Here is a 17489-nt window from a genome sequence, read left to right on the forward strand (position 1 = left end):
TTTCTCTGCCTTTTCGATTTCTGTCGTGGCATCAAATGGAATCAGAGAACCCACAGAATGGTTTGGGTTGGAAGGGACCCTGAAGTTCATCTCATTCCACATCTCATGCCATGGCCAGGGATGACCAGAACTGTAGATTCCAGCTATAAGCATGGTCCTGTGCCATGCCCAGCGATTCCTGTCTTAATTTGCTTTCCTGACTTAACCTCGTGTATCACTTCTGCCTTTACAATTCGATATTTTCCCCCACTCCCTGCCTCATTTACCTTTGTCTGCACAGTGAGGGGAAACCAGTCCTAAACCCACGTTTTGACCCCGCTCTGTCCCCCCACAATCCCTCAGCACATTTGTTTTCCCCGCTGTGGTTTTGGACTTGTGGAATAACCCTGCTTCTCTCTGCTCCTTCCCACATGGTTCCCAGGATGACAGCACTAGCCATAGTGACCACCAAGACCCCATTTCCTTAGCCGTGGAGATGGCAGCAGTCAACCACACCATCCTGGCGCTGGCCCGGCAAGGAGCCAACGAGATCAAGACAGAGGCTCTGGACGACGACTGATGCCAAGAAAGGGGAGGGTCAAAGCAAGAAGTAACTTAGTTTTAGACGTAGCACCTTAGCAGACTTTCCTCGGTCCTTAATATGTATTCTTACAGTATAACTTTGCAGTTTCTTGTACGTCAGTTAGCTGTTAGGGTCTTGTTCTGTGAAGATGGCATGGTGCCCTCAGCCTTTGCGTATACTCTCTCAGTATTAATTCCCAATAAATAATCAATCAACCAACCAACCTCCCTCTCCCGGCCCCCAGTGGCTAGAAAGGTAAAATCAAAAAAAAAAAAAAAGAAAAAAAGAAAAAAAAAGGTAAAAAAAAAAAAAATCTTGCTGCTCTGTCTTAGCATTCAAAGTGCTTCCAGGTATTTTAGACAGCCCTCAATTACAGGTCTTAGGCTACACTTAAAATCTTGGATAACCTTAGAGATGGTGTTGAAACCGATAGTCCGTACGCTTTCCCTGCCCTGAGACTGAAAGGATGCAAGCTGAGGTAGTGGCACAGGGTCGATGGACACCAGACTGGGAGTATCAACAGAGAGTAAAAAGAACACTTAGAAACCCCACTCCAGCATGGGAATAAATGATTTCCAGCTGCAATAAGCCGTGCCTCACTGGTCATACAGTGACTCCGTTTACTTTCGGGTGCTGTGCCGAGAATGTCCATTGGAAACACATTCCCACATTTCAGTTGATGCTCACATGTTCAACACAGACATCCTCTACTCTCACAAGCTGCGTGGCTTAGTGGAGAAGTGCTGCCTTCTGCCTCTGCGACCATGGTTGAAGCCCAGCCTGGGATCAAATGAAAAATGAGCTGAATGTCTAATGGACAGCAGTCCGCTTCTCAGAACCACTGCTCGTTCTTGGCATGGCTGGCAGTGCCTGCTCAGAAGAGGTCTAGACTCTTATCCATCCGTCATTAACAATTTCACCTTTAATTCCTCCTCTCTCACCTTTTCTGTCCCCACTCTACTCCCCTCTCCCCTTTGCCACTTTCGAAAGCAATGTTTTCCAGGAAGGTTGTTAAGGTCCTAAAATGGGTGAGTGGATTTTTACATGCCCATGTAAGTAATGCCTACGTCCTAACTAGCCTGAAAGGTTACTGGAGAATTCGACATCTGACCCTTGCTAGATATCCATCAGAGCATCAATATTCTCCTAAATACAAACTTTTTTTGTTTGTTTGAAGGCAGGAGGATCTCTTACCTGAGAAATGGGGTGTGAATGTTTTGTGTTCTCTTTACTCTGTCTTTGTTAAGGTGTGAGAAAGCTATACTGCTACGAGCAATTTAATTAATAATTGGAAGCCATACTGATAATGGATGTGGTAATATTTGTAAAGCAAACCTACTCTAAGTAGCAGGAACTAATGGAATTGTTTTCCTTGATCATATGTAGCACTTTTGTTACTTTTTTCTTAAAGATATTTATATTTGATAAGTCTTTTTTTTATCATTTGAGAATTCCAAATACCAAACAGCAAACTTGCATTACAGAGTCACCCTGCGATCACCTTGTCATCTAGTATCTAAATGATGAACTGTGTGTGCATCTAAGAAAATTACATCTGCTAGCATTGTGTGGAAATGATCTCCTGGCATCCTGATAAAATGATATGTTGCTGCCGGTAAGAGGAAACGTTTTGATGGAAACAGCACGAGAAGCGTTAGAGACGGGCAGGGCTGTGGTACATTAACAGAGAACAAATTAAAAACCTACGGAAATTTTTTGTATGGGGACACGTATATAAAAGTTTGCATAGCGTTTCCTCCACATTCCGCTTTATCTTCCCAGTTCGTGTGGGAATAGCTTAAAGAGGGGAAAACAGCTCAAGGATGGGTTTCCCTTTGCTCCCCTCCACTTTCGAGGTGGAGCGAAGGGAAATTCCTGTTACTCGCCTTGTTCTCATCCCTTCCTCCCTCTTAACCCTCAGCAGGTTTTGAGCCAGCGTGGCTCCTCAGCAGGTTTTGAGCCAGGCTGAGCCCTCCAGATCAGCTGCCCCTCTTCTGTCCATGTGGAGCAAGCTGCTCCCCCACGTGCCAAGGAGATCCTGTACTCCCCTTTGCCACCCCTTTGTCCCTTGGGAGATCTATAGGTAGGGCTTGGCCTCGCCTTCCACCTATGGATTTCATTGGAGAATTTATGTGCTTTCCTTAGATACAGATCACTGGAGCAGAATGAAGCCATCTTTTTTTTCCTGTTTTATTGCATTTCTTGAGTAGGCAAATTCACGAGTAGCGTCAGGGTGGACTCAGGAAAGGCAGGACTTGGATCAGTGACCATTGCACCACTGCAGTTATTTTCTTACTGCCTGTATGAATGTTTTGGTACTTAGGAGTGAAAGGATGGGAAGAGCTTTTATTTCTATTTTTGCACAGCAGAATGATCGAGCAAACTCGAGCCTTAGTGGAATTTTACCTACTTATTCATTCCACAGTCACACACTGAGCTGACAAGCAACATCCACGATTTATAGTAAGGAGATTTTAATAATCGATGACCTCTTTACATTGGGCTCGCCACCACCATTTGTTCTGGCTGTTTCATTCTAAGAAGAACAGACTCAAACTGTTGGACAGCTGCAATTCTAGAAGAAATATTGTTTATTGCTTACTATAGTATCTGAAAAAAAAAAAAAAGGCATTTGGTTGAGGCTTTGCCTTTTTAAAGCAACAGGGAAGAATAAAAATAGTATTGGAACTTCCATATCCTGATTATAGGTTCATGTGATGCAGGATCAAAGTAGCACCACTGAAACTGTGTGTCTGTACCATCTAATGTAGAATAATCTGGTCTTAATTCTGTTTGTCACTGTCAGGAAGCTGCTGACATCCCACATCAGTATCTTCTCTGAAGGTTAAACAGGTAAAAACCCCCTTGTGAGCAACTGGAGATTGGCAGATCTTCCTGGGCTGTAAATACCCAGTTTTCTACCTTCCCATATCGTCATCTTAGCAGACAAAATATCAAATATCCAGGGAATCAACCCCTTGGTTCCGTGGGGTCAGCGTTTGGGGTGTGTCTGTTCTGGCTTCTCTTTGGGCATCGGGAGGTACGAGTGGCACCTCAGCTGTCCCCAGGCTGCTCCTAGCAGGTTGTTTCCATCATTCTGGAAGTTCATCAGGAGCCACTTGCAGCTGGTCAATGCCTTTTTGGTTTGAGGTGAATTACCTGTAACAGGACAGGTGCTGATGCGATGATACCGAGATGAGCGAATGTGATCTGGAGTAAGCGAAAGAATCGGTGGAGGGTGAGTCCTGGAATTCAGCAATCCTGGAATTCTTTCTTTTGGGGGTTTTTCCGTGATATGGGAGTTGTCTTTGTCTTTCTGTGTGTGGGCTGCCTTGGAAATGAAGCCTCATTTTGGTAGCACTGCAGTGGAGTGGCAGTTTGTTGTAGCCAGGCTGGAGTCACTGCAGTTTGTTCTCTGGGGGTTCCCGTGAAGTGGCTCTGGTGGCACATCCGAGCTACCTTTTTGTTCTGTGAACAGAGAAGAAGTTAATTTAAGAAGCTCCTCATCTGTGATGGTCACAGATTGCTTTTATCTTTGTAGAGTGAGTTCTGGCTGATATTTTGTCCCTCATAAAGTCCTTTTACTTGAGTAGTTGTCTCTGACCATCTTCTTAAAACAACAATTTCTACCTCCACTTCTTTTCTGGATTGTTTTGGTGTTGGGTTTTTCTTTAATTCCCCCACCGTTTTTCCTGAAGTATGAGATCCCAAACATTTGCAAAAGCCTTATGAGTTGATAAAAATCAGCAGATTTGTTTTCTGTTTATCTTCTGAATACCCTGTAGACGCACGTGTGGTTATAGTGAAGTCCTGTGCCGGATGTGAGTCTGCAGTGCACCCTTGCAGCAATTAAGGAATCTCATTAAGAGCCTTCAGGAAGTCATGGGAAGGGTTTAGACCCCTCTGTGCATCATTTGTGGGGCCGTTGCATGGGCAGATGGTAGGGTTGGAGCACATTCACATAGTGGGAGATTGCAGGAGCTGGGATTGTCCAGGCTGGCTCTGGGGACATCCCAGATTTTGGGTTTTAGCTGTTTTAATAAATTAATTTTAACTTGGGGGTCCAGTGCAGGATCAGGAGTTGTACTTTGATGATCCTTGTGGGTCCCTTCCAGCTCAGGATGTTCTGTGATTCCAGAGGAGACAGAGCCAGGCTCTTCTCAGAGGTGCCCAGCAAAACCCTGAGGGGCAGCGGGCTAGAGTTGCACGAAGGAAAATCCCAGATGAATATAAATAGAAATGTTTTCATGCTCAGTGGTAGAAATGGCCCAGAAAGTCAGTGAAATTCCCATCCTTGGGGATACTCAGAATTCAACTGGATGGACAGGGTTGGATTAGAGACCTCCAGAGGTCTCTTCTGACCGAAATTATTCTCTGATTCTGTGCAAACCTGCTCAGGCTGAGGTGTTGCCTAGTTCTGATTTGTACATGTTGACTTGTTTTAATAAATTCTGTTAATTTTTTAAGGATTTTTTTCTGTTTTGCTGTTCATAAAAATTATCTTTTCTAGTTTACTAATAGAGAGGAGCTTTATTTGCAGGGTCTGGCTCCAGGCTCCAATCAAGCCATAAGTTAGAGATTTCATTAATTATTTGCTCTGTTTACACAGTTCTTCAGGGAAATTTGACTTACTCTGTTTGTTTCATTGCCTAACATCAGACTGGTAAGTTTTTCATGTGTTTTGTAACATTTGTGATTTGTAGATCAGTTTTTGCCTTCATTTGTGAAGACTTATCTTTGTCTTGCTGCTGTGAGTGCAAGTGAGAAACTCCACATAGCTGAACCTAATTTCAGGAAAAATTGGGATTAACTCTAGACCACTGGTGACTACTGTGGTAAGCCAGAAATTTTGGGTCAGTAAATCACAAACTGTTGATTATTAAGAGCTGAAAGGGTTTGATTGGGAAAAAGTCAAGTTATGGTCACTTGGATCCCCCTTTATGCTGTTGGCCACTTCTAGGAAAAGCAAGGTGACAGCTGAAGTAGGTTTTATTTTTCATACAGATAAACCCACTAAAATTGGTGTAAGAATTTTCCAAACTCAAAATTGCTGCCTTGATGCAAGATGTTGGTTCCCTGTGCATGATCCTAACTGGAATCCAAAGCTGGAATCAGTCACATTTTCCTTGGAAATTACTAAATTCACTGTGAGACCGTGCCCATAATCCTGAGCTGTGAGTGTTCATCTGGGGATGGTTTCCAGCCCCTCCCCTACTCTTTTTAATTTATCCCTGCTCATTTTAATTAATATTTATAATAATGTTCCTCCTCCCACTCCAGCTCCATCATGGTGCAGCCCCCACTTCCCAGTCCTCATTGTGGAATTACCAGCAAATTTTAGTGGGTTTTGTCAAAATTTTGCTCTTATTTTATCTGAGTTTTCTCACTCAAGTAGCTCTTGCACTCTTTGAAGTTATTTAACTTGATAATATTATTTTGAACAAAGTCTTAAGCTTTTAGGCAATAATCTTTGGTTTGGTGCAGCTTTTGGCATTTTGGCAGGAGTCTTTGTTGGCAGGATTGGTCTTAGAATTGTGTTACATGTCTGTGACCTTAATATATGTTCCTTACATGGATTTGGTGTGTTTGTAGCAGCAGTCAGGGGTTGGATCCTGATCCCAGCTACTCTAATGGAGTTTTGTGGAGTTTTCACTGTGATTCCTTGGAAAAGAAGGTTGATGGCCTGACCAAAAAATAACTTGCAGTTCCCAAGAAGAGTTGAGATATTTCAACCTAAAACATTCCCCCCTGGGCTTTTGAGCAGCTGGGATTTTTACTCAGGATATTGGATCAGTTATTGGCCAAAAGGGATTTGGTACAGCCCTAAAACCTTCATTTCAGCCTCTCTTTCTGCTGTCAAATTTATAGTGTTTAAACTGTCTGCCTAAAGACGTTGCACATTCATGAAAACCAGAGGCATTCTAGAGATGGCAGCTACAAATCCAAATTTAAAATACACTGAAATTATCTTTTCTTCCTTTGTGAGAAACGTATTACAACTAGGGGAGCGTGGTTGAGTGTTTTGAGGCCTGTCAGTAAGGTGACAGTGATTTGATGTTGGGTTTTGTCCAACAAACGTAAATCAAATCAGACCAATGGAAGTTTATCTCAGTGGCAGCAGTGAGGCAGAGGGAGAAAAATTCTAAACTCTTTTACTGAAGAGTTTGTTGCCATCCTTGGCCTTGGGTTTTGTCACTTAAAAAGAGCCTGGAATTATTTGTTTTGTAGTTTATATCAGAGAATTGTGGAATGGGTTGAGTGGGAAGAGATTTTAAAGAGCATCCAGTCCCACCCATGCCAGTGGCAGGGACACCTTTGACTATCCCAGGTTGCTCCAAGCCCTGTGTCCATCCTGGTCGTGCACACTTCCAGGGATGGAGCTGCCATGGAGCTAGAAAATAATTTGCTATTTGAAACACGGGTGGAAGTTCACAAAACATTTTAAATGTCCCTTTTAATCAGGTTGATGCGGCAAAAGAACCAAAGGGTGTGATGGCTGCAGTGTGGAGCTCTTTCCCATTTTTTCAGGGAGGTCTGGAGTGCTCCAGCCAAGAGCTCAGGCAGGAATGAGCTGAAGCCATTGAGCTGGAGCCGGCTGGTGATGGGCCTTTGATGTTTCTGTATGTGCAGAGCATCTCTCCCTCAGCTGCCTTGGCAGAAGCCTCCCTCTGCCATTTATCCCCTCTCTGCTCAATGGCAGCGGGTGTGTTCTGCTGATCAAAACACCCAGCACACTTGTGCTGAATCCTTTCAGGCTGCAGCCAGGGTAATTGGGATGGGCAGGATAAATGCATGGGAGTATGGCAGTCACAGTGATGGCAGCTCTTTTCAATGGCTGGGTGTCCCTGACGGGTAATTAGCAGCTTTAGAACTGCGGGGATTGGCATGGCCGTGATTAAAAGGATTTCTGTCTTTTCTGTGGTTGAAAACAGAAGATCTCCCGCCCCCTAATTCTCTTTTAATACCAGTGTTATTAGTGACACTTGGAACACAGCTCCTCTGTAAACTTAAATAATGACCTCAGTGAATGGTGACTTAGAGCAGCAGGGACTGAACCCAGCTCAGTTTTCTATGCAAAGCTGCTCCTCCTGATTCTGTGTTCCCTGCTCCACGTGCGTGTCACTCCCAGCGAGTTTGGGAGACAAAGAGGACATTTGGTTGTGTGACAGCCTGGGAACAGATTGCCCAGGGCCTGGTTTAGCTCTCCTGGCTCATTTTGGATGTAAGGAGATGAAGAGAGGCTCCACAGGATTCATCCCGAGTTTTCACCTCCCTGCAGGTGGAGGGTTCTTGGAGCAGGGAAATGTCCCTGGCTCTTGAGTGCTACTCCAAATTCCCATTCCCTGCTTGGAAGCCCTGTGAGCACTTGTTGCCATGTTCTCCAGCTCTGCTCTCTCAACTAACACAGCGTAGTGACAGGAGCTAATTCCCCTTTTTCCTTAAAAAAAAAATTCTCAAAATACCCCTCACAGGAGAGCTGGCTGGACACCATCCTTGCCATTCACCCAGGATATCTGCTGGTGACCCAAAATATCATCATTTTCCCCTGATCTGTTGCTAGATTCTCCAAAAGCATCTGCCATAGGGTGTTTTGTGCCTTTTAAATGTGATTTTGTGAGTATCTTTTGCCCACTGAGAAACTGCAGAGCCTCTGCTCCATTTTTGCCCTTAAATTTCTTGACCAGTTTTTTCCATAGTGCTGTTCTCCACTTGCCAGGCAGGTTTCCACATTGTGTTGGTATGTAAAGATGCTTGGAGGGACTCTTGAGTCACATTTAGTAAAACTAGCAGCTTCCTATCACCAAAAAATCCTCGAGAGAATTTAGGGACTTCCTTAGGCTCTTATTTAAATCTTCCAGTTACTTTTCAGCTTCTTTGCACTGAAATCAGTGTGAATCCCAGTTCAGAGCAGACCTGTGGCTGTGGGTACTTCACTTTGAGCACAGTTCCCACCACTCCACTCACAATAGCAATGGGAACGACTTCTGTTTTAGAAAATATATTTTTAGATTTTCGCTTGCTGCTGTCACTGGCCTCAATTCAGCTTCCCGTCCTCCTCTCCCTTCTCCTTAACTAATTAAAGTCTTCCATATTATGGCAAGATGGCATATGTAGCTTAAATAACCCACCTCTTTAATTAAGAGGTTGGATTCAGCCTTCTGAGATATATTTGACATCATTTGAGATTTAAAAATACATTTTACTTACACAGTTTATCTGTCAGATCGCTCAAGGAGGGCAAAGAGATAATGAAAGTAAATTATTAATTAATATTTCTCACCCAGTATATTCCATTAAGAATATTAAGCATTTATTCCATTCCTAAAAGTATATTTGACTTCAGATAATTTTTTTTTTAAGTCTGCCTGCTGATGAAGCTGCTGCTGTCTCTTTTTGACAGGGCTGTAGGGACAGGGTGGGAAATACCCTTCAGGAGCTAACCAGAGCCAGGAATTCCAAATATCAACTCATTGACCAGGTTTCCCATTTCCTTTATGCACTGTGAGCAGATCTTTTCCAGCCCAACATGCCACAGACTGTCCCTGACACATCCAAGCTGTTCTTACCTTGAAAACTTGGTAAAATTATGGAGTGAAAACAGCAGCAGGAGCATCTCCACTTCAGTGTGAGTGGGATGGAGTGGGATGAGTTTGGATTTGGAATGGTGAAGGAGTTCAGGGTGTTGCTGGGACACACCCAGGGGTATTGCACAGCATCTGGAGCTGCTCCCTGAAAAGGGGAAACACCTGGGACTCTTTGATCCTGAGAGAATTGCAGTGGTTTAGGAGCTGCCACTGGAATTTGAGCTGTGCTTTTGTTCATTCTCTCACAGAGCCAGTTCAGAGAATCCTGGAATGGTTTGGATGGGAAGGAGCATTAAATCCATCCAATCCCACCCCCTGCCATGGGCAGGGACACCTCCCACTATTCCAGGCTGCTCCAAGCCCTGTCCAACTTGTCCTTGGACACTTCCAGGGATCCAGGGACAGGCACAGCTTCTCTGGGAATTCCAGCCCGGCCACCCCCTCACAACCAAGAATTCCTAACAGCATCCCACTCAGCCCTGCCCTCTGGCAGTGTGCAGCCACTCCCTGTGTCCTGTCCCTCCATCCCTTGTCCCATGTCCCTCTCCAGCTCTCCTGGAGTCCTTTGAGGCCCTGGAAGGTGCTGGAAGGTTTCCCTGCAGAGTTCCCATTCAGTTTAACCAAACATTCCCACCTTGGCACACACAAACAATTCAAACAGTTCAGCACTTCTTCCTTCAGAGCTCTTTACTTACACGAATTTTCTTCTATAGAGTTTTGTAACTCTCAGTCCTCTGTCTCCAGGGTCATGGAGAAAATAAATGCTATTGAGATGTGGGAATGTTTATAAATCCATTGGATATATGTGATAAATTTGTAAAGAGTGATGCAGAATAGAGAGACAGTTTCAATTAGGGTTGGGTTTGGTTTTTTAATTTTTTTTTTTTTTAATGAAGTAGATGGAATAGGGAGTTTGCATCAGGATTGTGGGAGGCCACCCAACCTCCAAGGTCTCCTTGTAGGTGACACACTGGTCCCTTCTGGCCTTAATTGTAAAACTGTGACTCCAAAGAGATAAACTGTGTCTTTTACCTTTAGAACTTGTTCAGAATATTGAATAGTTTATAGAGATTTGCGTTCTGGAGGGGTTCTCTGCAGCAAGAACTTTCCATCAGAGAACACGTTGTGCCTTATGTCTCTAACCCCAGTTCCAGTTCCACACAATAAAAATCTTGTACCATTACCCCAAAAATTCAGCATAAATAGAATTTGATCAACTACAACCATTTCTTCAGGCTGCAGTGCCTCAGCAGCTGATTTTCACAAATGCCATTTTCAGAGGGCTTCAAAAAATCCCACAGCCAGCACAAGCCCTCTTGCTAAACTGGTGTCTCCTAATTTCCTCCATGGAGCCTGCATTCCTTGGAGGAATTCCTGTGGAGTCTGAGCTCAGCCCTCCTCAACTGCTCTGAGCTGTTTGCTTCCCTCTCAAGTTGATTCTTAATACTGAATTTGGCACATTATTTTCCCAGATTTCGGTGCTACTTATAATTTCTTTTTATCTTCATGCAAGCTCCTTCACACCCCGATAATCCCATTTTACCTGGTTTGCCTGTTCTGAAGTGCTCTGACCTGAAGCTGTTGTCCTTGCAGCCTCCAAGTAAGGGATTTGTGTTGTTTCCACCCTAGAAAAAGCAATCCATGTAGGGCAGAAGCTCCCAGACTTTCTACTCTGGGGTTTCTCAGCTCTCAGACTCTTCTCCCTTCCTTCCTTGCAGTTTGGATGATTAGAAAAAACACAGAAATAGCATTTTTTTAAGTATAATTTTTTATTATTATTACTTAGTCTTTTTTTTAATGGGAAGATTTGTTTACTGGGAGACATTCCCATTTCCTTTGGCCTTTTAGATGGTGCTGTATCCATTACTTACTTGAAGTATATATGAAATAAATAAGAACAATTTTATCGACTTTGGCCTGCTAAAAAAAAAAAAATTCAGCTCATAAATTCAGCCAATTTACAGCAGGTTCTTCACTTGCACAATCCTCTGTGAAATCAGGTGGTTGGACCATGGGAGAGGGACAAGGTGGAAATGTTTTTGTCATGGAATCATGGAATGTTTTGGCTTGGAAAGGACCTTAAAGCCCATCCAGTTCCTCCCCCTGCCATGTGCAGGGACACCTTCCCCTATCCCAGGTTGCTCCAAGCCCTTTCCAGCCTGGTCTTTTCTGTTCCAATTTAGTTTGCCTTGCTTGCCCTTTGTGTTGGAACCTTGATTGGAGCAATTTTCCTGGTTTGGGTGCCTGCTTTTATTGTGGGTGTTTGGGACAGGATGCCTGGATTTGCACGGCTTTCCCAGGAGTCTGCTGCTTCCCTTGGACACTTCATTTATCCAGGGTTAGGGATCCCTCATTGCAGCCAGAGTAGCTTATTAGTATTATTATCATTATCATTCATAAGTTGGTTTAGGCTTGAAAATAGTTGGAAAATCTTGAAGTCACTTTTCCAAATGAAAAATTAGAGTGAAAACAGAGTTTGGATTTTGAGCTTCCCATCTTCTAGTGTTATCCACTGAATTTTCTGGTCTTTTTTTTTTTTTTTTTTTCTTTGTGAATTTGAGTGTCATCCTGAGCCTTGTGCTGACCTGAAGCTGGTGACTGGTTTTTGGCTGCTTTGGGGTCAGAGCCCTGTTTGGTCTTTGGGAGGGACAGATTCCCCATTCTATCACCCAGTAAAAGGGAAAAAGCCCTTTTCCCTTGCTGTTGGCTCCAGGAATGTCTTTCTGAGTCTCATCAAAGCCTCCCTGATTTTGCTGCTGGAGTTCTGGGCAGCACTTCTCCCACCAGGGCTGCTGGGTGAGGCTGGGAGAGCCCGGTGTCCCTTTGGAAGTCACATCCTGTGGGATGCCACCGTGCCACCGTGGCACAGGCTGTGCCCTCAGGAAGACCCAGGAACAGCAGATTTAAACTCAGTTTAGTTTCACAGCACTTCTGTGGAAGGGTGACGAGTCAAAGTCAGTTGTGACCATTTTCCTGACACGTTGCCTTGGCTGTCTTCCTCTTGGTCTTTATGATCTTCCCAAAGCCCGGGAAGCAGGAGATACGTGCAGTACTTCTTTCATTTTAGTTTATTTTTTTTTTTTCTTAGTGTCGATTTAAAAAGTGCCTAAGTGAGGAACAGGACTCCAGAGTGAGCTGGAGGAATAGGATTAGACCTCATTTCCCTCTTAAGAAAAGAGCCCTCCCTGCATCCCTCATCCCTCCAATGAGTCCAGAGCCCAGCAGAATCTGGCTGGAGAAACTCCCCGTTCTTTCCTCGTGCTGCCCCCCTTGGTTCTCAGTCTTTTGGGAGGGGGATCTCATTCCTCAGCCAAACGTTTGCAATCTCTGATCAGGGGTAGATGGCAAAGAGGATGGAATTCAGAAGGAAACTGCCTCTTGGATTGCAGATACAAAGAGCTCTGTGTGATAAAACGCCCACCTTTGGAAAACCAGATCTGGGTGGAAAAAGCTGATGTGCTTCTTTAATCACCTCTTTTGGAATCACAGAATGGTTAAAAATCATCCAGCCATGGGCAGGGGCATCTCCCACTATCCCAGGTTGCTCCAAATCCCATCCAACCTGGCCTGGAACAGTTCCAGGGATGGGGCAGCCAGAACCTCTCTGGAATCCCAAAGGCAATTTCTTCCTATATTCTTAATTATTTCTAGGTTGGTCATAGAGGAACCTGCTAAACGTTTTGTCCAAATAACCCTGAACTATTGGCAGGTGGTTATAATTTTGTAAAGGTGAGAATTTTATGTGGGTTTAAAGTATAAAGGTATCAGTGATAGATTAAAATATTTCATTAAAAGAGGATTTCTTCTGACCACAGTGAGAGGAGGTAAAAAACACTATGAAGGAGTTTTTAGTACCACTTAAGGGTTCAGCAAATGAAAGCAGTCCGCGTGTAGATGTTTTATTTTTCATTAGCAACAAAATGTTTTCACTCTGACAACATCCGAGGTGGGAAGGCCTGGGAAAGGACTGTTGGCAAGGAAAGCTGTGAGGACAGAAACTCAGCCTCTGGGGAGTGGGTGGGTGCTGATAGAAGCAGTGATCCCGTGGGAATCCATTGCTGATGGAAATCGGGAGATTCCTGATGGAAATCCACCGCTCGTGGAGCCTGTGGCACGCACGGACCCTGGCCCCGCTCCGAGATGCCTTTTGGAAGCGTGACGAGTGACAAGTGGCCGTCCCTGGCAGCGGATGGTGGTGACAGCAGAAGGGCGAGCGAGGGCACGGTGGGACAGCCTTGGAGCCACACGCAAACAGCAAAACCCCAGCCAGGGCCGGGGAGGCTCCTCACATCCCAACTCTGTGTCTCCACTTTGTCCCACCGTGCCCTCGACCCGGGGGCGGGCGCCGGCCGCGCTCCTCCTGCTCCAGCTGCCTCCTGTCACTGCCACCAGATACATCGGTGACACCCAGGACCAGCCGTGCCCTGTCCCTGCCCTGGCCTCTCCCACCCACCCAGCTGCTGCTCTGCCCCGGCTGGGCCCTGTGTCTCATCTGCTGTAGGTTCCTGCCTACCTCAGGAGGTAACCATGGGATCCTGGAGTGGTGTGGTCACCCTCTGGTCAGTTTTCCATGAGCACTAGCGCACACTCACACTCACACTCGCTCACACACACACTGGAATGTATATTCTCCTCCCCCCCCCCAGCCCCCAAATAACCTCTTGACCTGATCCTTGCTGTAGCCACCACCAACTCCTCTTGCAAATTGGATGCTGCTTTAAATGTGAAAACAAATGTTTCAAGAAGCTATAAAACCTGAATGAAAGCTAAAGCTGAATTTATAAAGCCTTGTTGCATATGAGCCAAAAGTGCAAAAAGCTCTATATAATGAACTAACCTGCCACTCATATAAATATAAATATATATAAATATATTAAAATCAGACTGTTCTACAAAATTGTGTATTTGTATTTTTGTGTACGTACAATTTTCTGCTAAGCAGAAGGAGGATGTAGTATAGGATGATGTGAGAAGAGATTTTGTTTAATCATATTTCTTTGTTACTTATTTTTGTTAACATCCAGATGCCTGTCTTTGTCTTATGTGTATGACACTGTTCCAAAGGTGCAGTATCCCTCTCCTGCCGCGTGTCCAACCTCCTTCCTCCACAGGGAACGAGTCAGGTGATGCCCCCTCATCATCATCCTCATCATCATCCTCATCCCCTTCGGATCCACCCTGATCTTGATCTTAAGGGCTGCTTGTTCAGCTGAAGGACGAGATGCTTCATTTCCCGGCATGGTGAAGTTGAATATTCATGTTCTGGTTGCACGTGGTTGTTCCCTAAACACGTTTCCGTGGTCTGCTGCTGCTCCTCAGCCTGACCTTTTGAGGGGAAATAATTGGATTGGATAGGTTGGGAGGGAGGATGAGCAGATCTTCGTGGTGGGAAGTTGCTGGTGGAGAAGGAAGTGCCGGGGTGGTCCCAGGGGTGAACCTCAGTCACCCCCGACGGGGGATGGAGGAGCCTGGTGCTCCCCGTGCTGGCTGCTCTCGGGCTTGGCTGTCAGGCTGGGGAGATGATGGTTTTAACTCTCTGTGCCCCCTCAGGAACATCCACCCCTGCAGCCCTGGTGGCTTCGGGGCACTTTGGCTCTTGGCTTTGGGAGGGTTGGAGCAGCCTTCAGAGGTGTCCATGGGTTCATGCCAGGTGCCCTCGCAGCGAAGGCGCTGAGTGTGGAGAAGAACATTCCAAACTCTCCTCCCAGTCACTGCCTTTATCTGCGATGGCTGATGGCTCCTTGTGAGGAGAAAAGGAACAGTGTAGAGAAGCTGGGAACCCTTGGTGTGCTTGGGAATCATTATTTATCCATCACAGAGAACTGTCCAGGGAAACAAAGGGCCAAAGGAGACGGGATAGAACAGGATCTAGTGGAGTGTCACCTTCAGTCCCACCACAGCCCCTTGAGGAAACTGGTCCAGCCTCCATCCCAAATGCAGGTGAGGGTCAATGTCCATCACACCTTCCCCTGGCAGCAGCTGCTGTGAAAATGAACCTTCAACCTCTCCCCTTGTTCCCTTTGTTTTTTTTTTAAATTTAATTCCTGTCTTTTGTCAGAGCCGACCCGCGGCCGGGGGAGAGCGATACTGCACCTTTCTACGTAGGGCTCATATTTATAACAATGTGTAATGACTGTAGCAAAAGTCCTTGTTTCTGTATGTGAATGGACAGAGAAACAAGTGCTCTATTGTATTGATTAAAATAGTTCATATGAGTCCTGTATCATTGTATCTCCTATTCTGGATTAGTGCCTTTTGGACAGTAGACTGTTCTGTAATTAAAATGTAGTATAACTGCTTTTTTGTACAGTTTTGTTTTAATAAAACTTTTTTTTAATTTGTGTTTATTTTAGTATTGTACCTATTAGAAAATAAAAACGTATAACTCAACACTGACCCTTTTCTTCTGACGTTCTTTTTGTGCAGGGCTTGTCTGAGACCAAAAATGTCTCCTGATAAAAAAGGAAATGTAAAAAATTCGGATTTGTTTGGGGAAAAATCAATTCTTTGTGCGCTCCCCTGTGGAAGGGATGAAGGTGGTGGGCAGGATGATGATGGGTTTGAAGCAGTGGGATCACTGGGTGAGCCACGGGCTGACTCCAGAGACCTTCTGGGGCTCTTTGCTCCCAGAGGAGCTGCTGGGAGTGGAGCTGTCCCTCCCTTGGCCGGGTGCCATCTGTCACCCGTGCAGTGCTGGTCACACCAAGGCGTCGTGTCCTCGGGCACGGTCCCTTCCCTCTGGGAACCTCCCCCAGCAGTGCCCGGAGCCTCGGGAAGGGCCCTGGCAGCCCCATCCCAGCCACGGGAGTCTCCTGCTCCAGCAGCTGCAGGCCTGGAGGGAGCAGAGCCCGGGGCCAGGGCTGACACAACCACACCATGTCCAATTCTGGAGCGCAGGGCTGACTTTGAGAATTTTGCCCTCCACGGCAGGAGGGGGCTGGGGTTGCTCTATGGCCCTGGCCTGGCTGGGCTGAGCAGCTTGGGGGGTTCTCAGAGTTTATGGGGTGGTGGGTGGGGAAAAGCTTCTTCAGAACGGGGAGAAACTCCTGCAGGTGGTGTGGCAGCTGAGCAGGGTGGCAGAGAAGACACAAAGTCACAGGAATTCATTTGTTCAGTGAAATGGTGCCTGGGTCCTGCCATCCTGGTTAAAATCAGGATGTGCAGCTGTGGTTGGGGGGTTTGCTCAGGATGGACACCTCAAAACAGGGAGGAAGGCAACTCTGGAGGGGTGCAGATAATAATAATGAACTTCAGGGGTGGAAACACCTTTCAGGCTGCTCCTTGTGCCTCTCAGACATCAAAGAGGGGGATAAAATTTATCTTAACTCTCCCCATCATCAGCTGCCAGAGCTGCTGTGTTTGCATGAGGGAATTTTCTGGAGGGAAGAGGCTGGGGATCATAAAATCCCAGAATGGTTTGGGATGGAAGGGACCTCAAAGCTCATCCAGTCCCACCCCTTGCCATGGGCAGGGACAACTTCAACTATCCCAGGCTGCTCCAAGTTCCATCCAATCTGGCCTTGGACACGTCCAAGCATGGGAAAAACACTTCTAGGGGTGTCTGTTGCAACACCTGGGATGCTGGATGAAGCCCACTCCCTCCTTCACAACTGGAAACCAGGAATACAGAAAAGCTCCATTTTGGAGATGTTTTTAAAAACACAAGAGGAATAAATCCACGTTGGAGGTCTGTGCTTTGCAAAGAAGCTGTGCTTCCAGCCCGTCGCACCTGCTTTGGTGGGAAACCAGACTGATCAGGGAAAAAACCAGTAATTTCTCACAGGTTGGTGTCCAAAGGTGAGCAAAACCCCCTTGGAAATGTGCCCAGCTCGTGGCAGGGCAGCTCCTCTCTCCACTCAGGGGTGAAGCCCAGGGGCTGCTGCCGAAGTGTTTGAAGCCAAGCGAGGCTGATGGAAGTGGCGTTAATTTGAAGGAAACCGGGGGGGAAAAAAAGTGTTCTTTGTTAGTTTTGGAGGTTTTTAAAAATTATTTTCCTGCTCTTTTTGATGGGAGCCTTTTCAAGGCAGCTTTGGCTGCAGAACAGAACGCGGCAGCGCGGGGAAGGTGCCACAGCCACCTTCCGGGAAGAGCGAGGTTTGAACAAAGTGATGCCGCTTCAAACAGCGCCTGTGTTTCAGCCAAAGAGGGTTTTTTTTTTTCCTTTCAGAAGGTAAAACATAAAAGGGAAGTGGCTTTAAAGAAAAAAAAAAAGCTGTTTTCGTGTGCTGATTGCAAGACAGTGCTGATAAAAATATCCTTTGCTCGCCGAGTTTCAGTGGGGATGGGGGGGGATCAACGCAGTGTTTGTTGCTTTAGAAAAAAGCCAAGATAAACTGAAAAAC

General features: G+C 45.7%; 1 protein-coding gene across 28 annotated transcripts in view; it reads left to right on the top strand.

Moving 5' to 3' along the window:
- HMBOX1 (homeobox containing 1) overlaps nucleotides 1-15543 on the top strand; it is a 118352-nt gene extending 102809 nt beyond the window's left edge. For all 28 annotated transcript variants that reach the window (XM_085574364.1, XM_021541332.4, XM_085574361.1 and 25 more), the window contains one exon: nucleotides 422-15543. In XM_085574364.1, coding sequence (XP_085430490.1) covers nucleotides 422-559 — 138 coding nt within the window. In that variant the 3' untranslated portion in view covers nucleotides 560-15543. The remainder of the gene's footprint in view (nucleotides 1-421) is intronic.
- Nucleotides 15544-17489: the final 1946 nt, after the last annotated feature.

The sequence above is a fragment of the Lonchura striata genome, chromosome 3 (genome assembly GCF_050655825.1).
Source record: "Lonchura striata isolate lonStrDom1 chromosome 3, ASM5065582v1, whole genome shotgun sequence".
Lineage (NCBI taxonomy): Eukaryota > Metazoa > Chordata > Aves > Passeriformes > Estrildidae > Lonchura > Lonchura striata.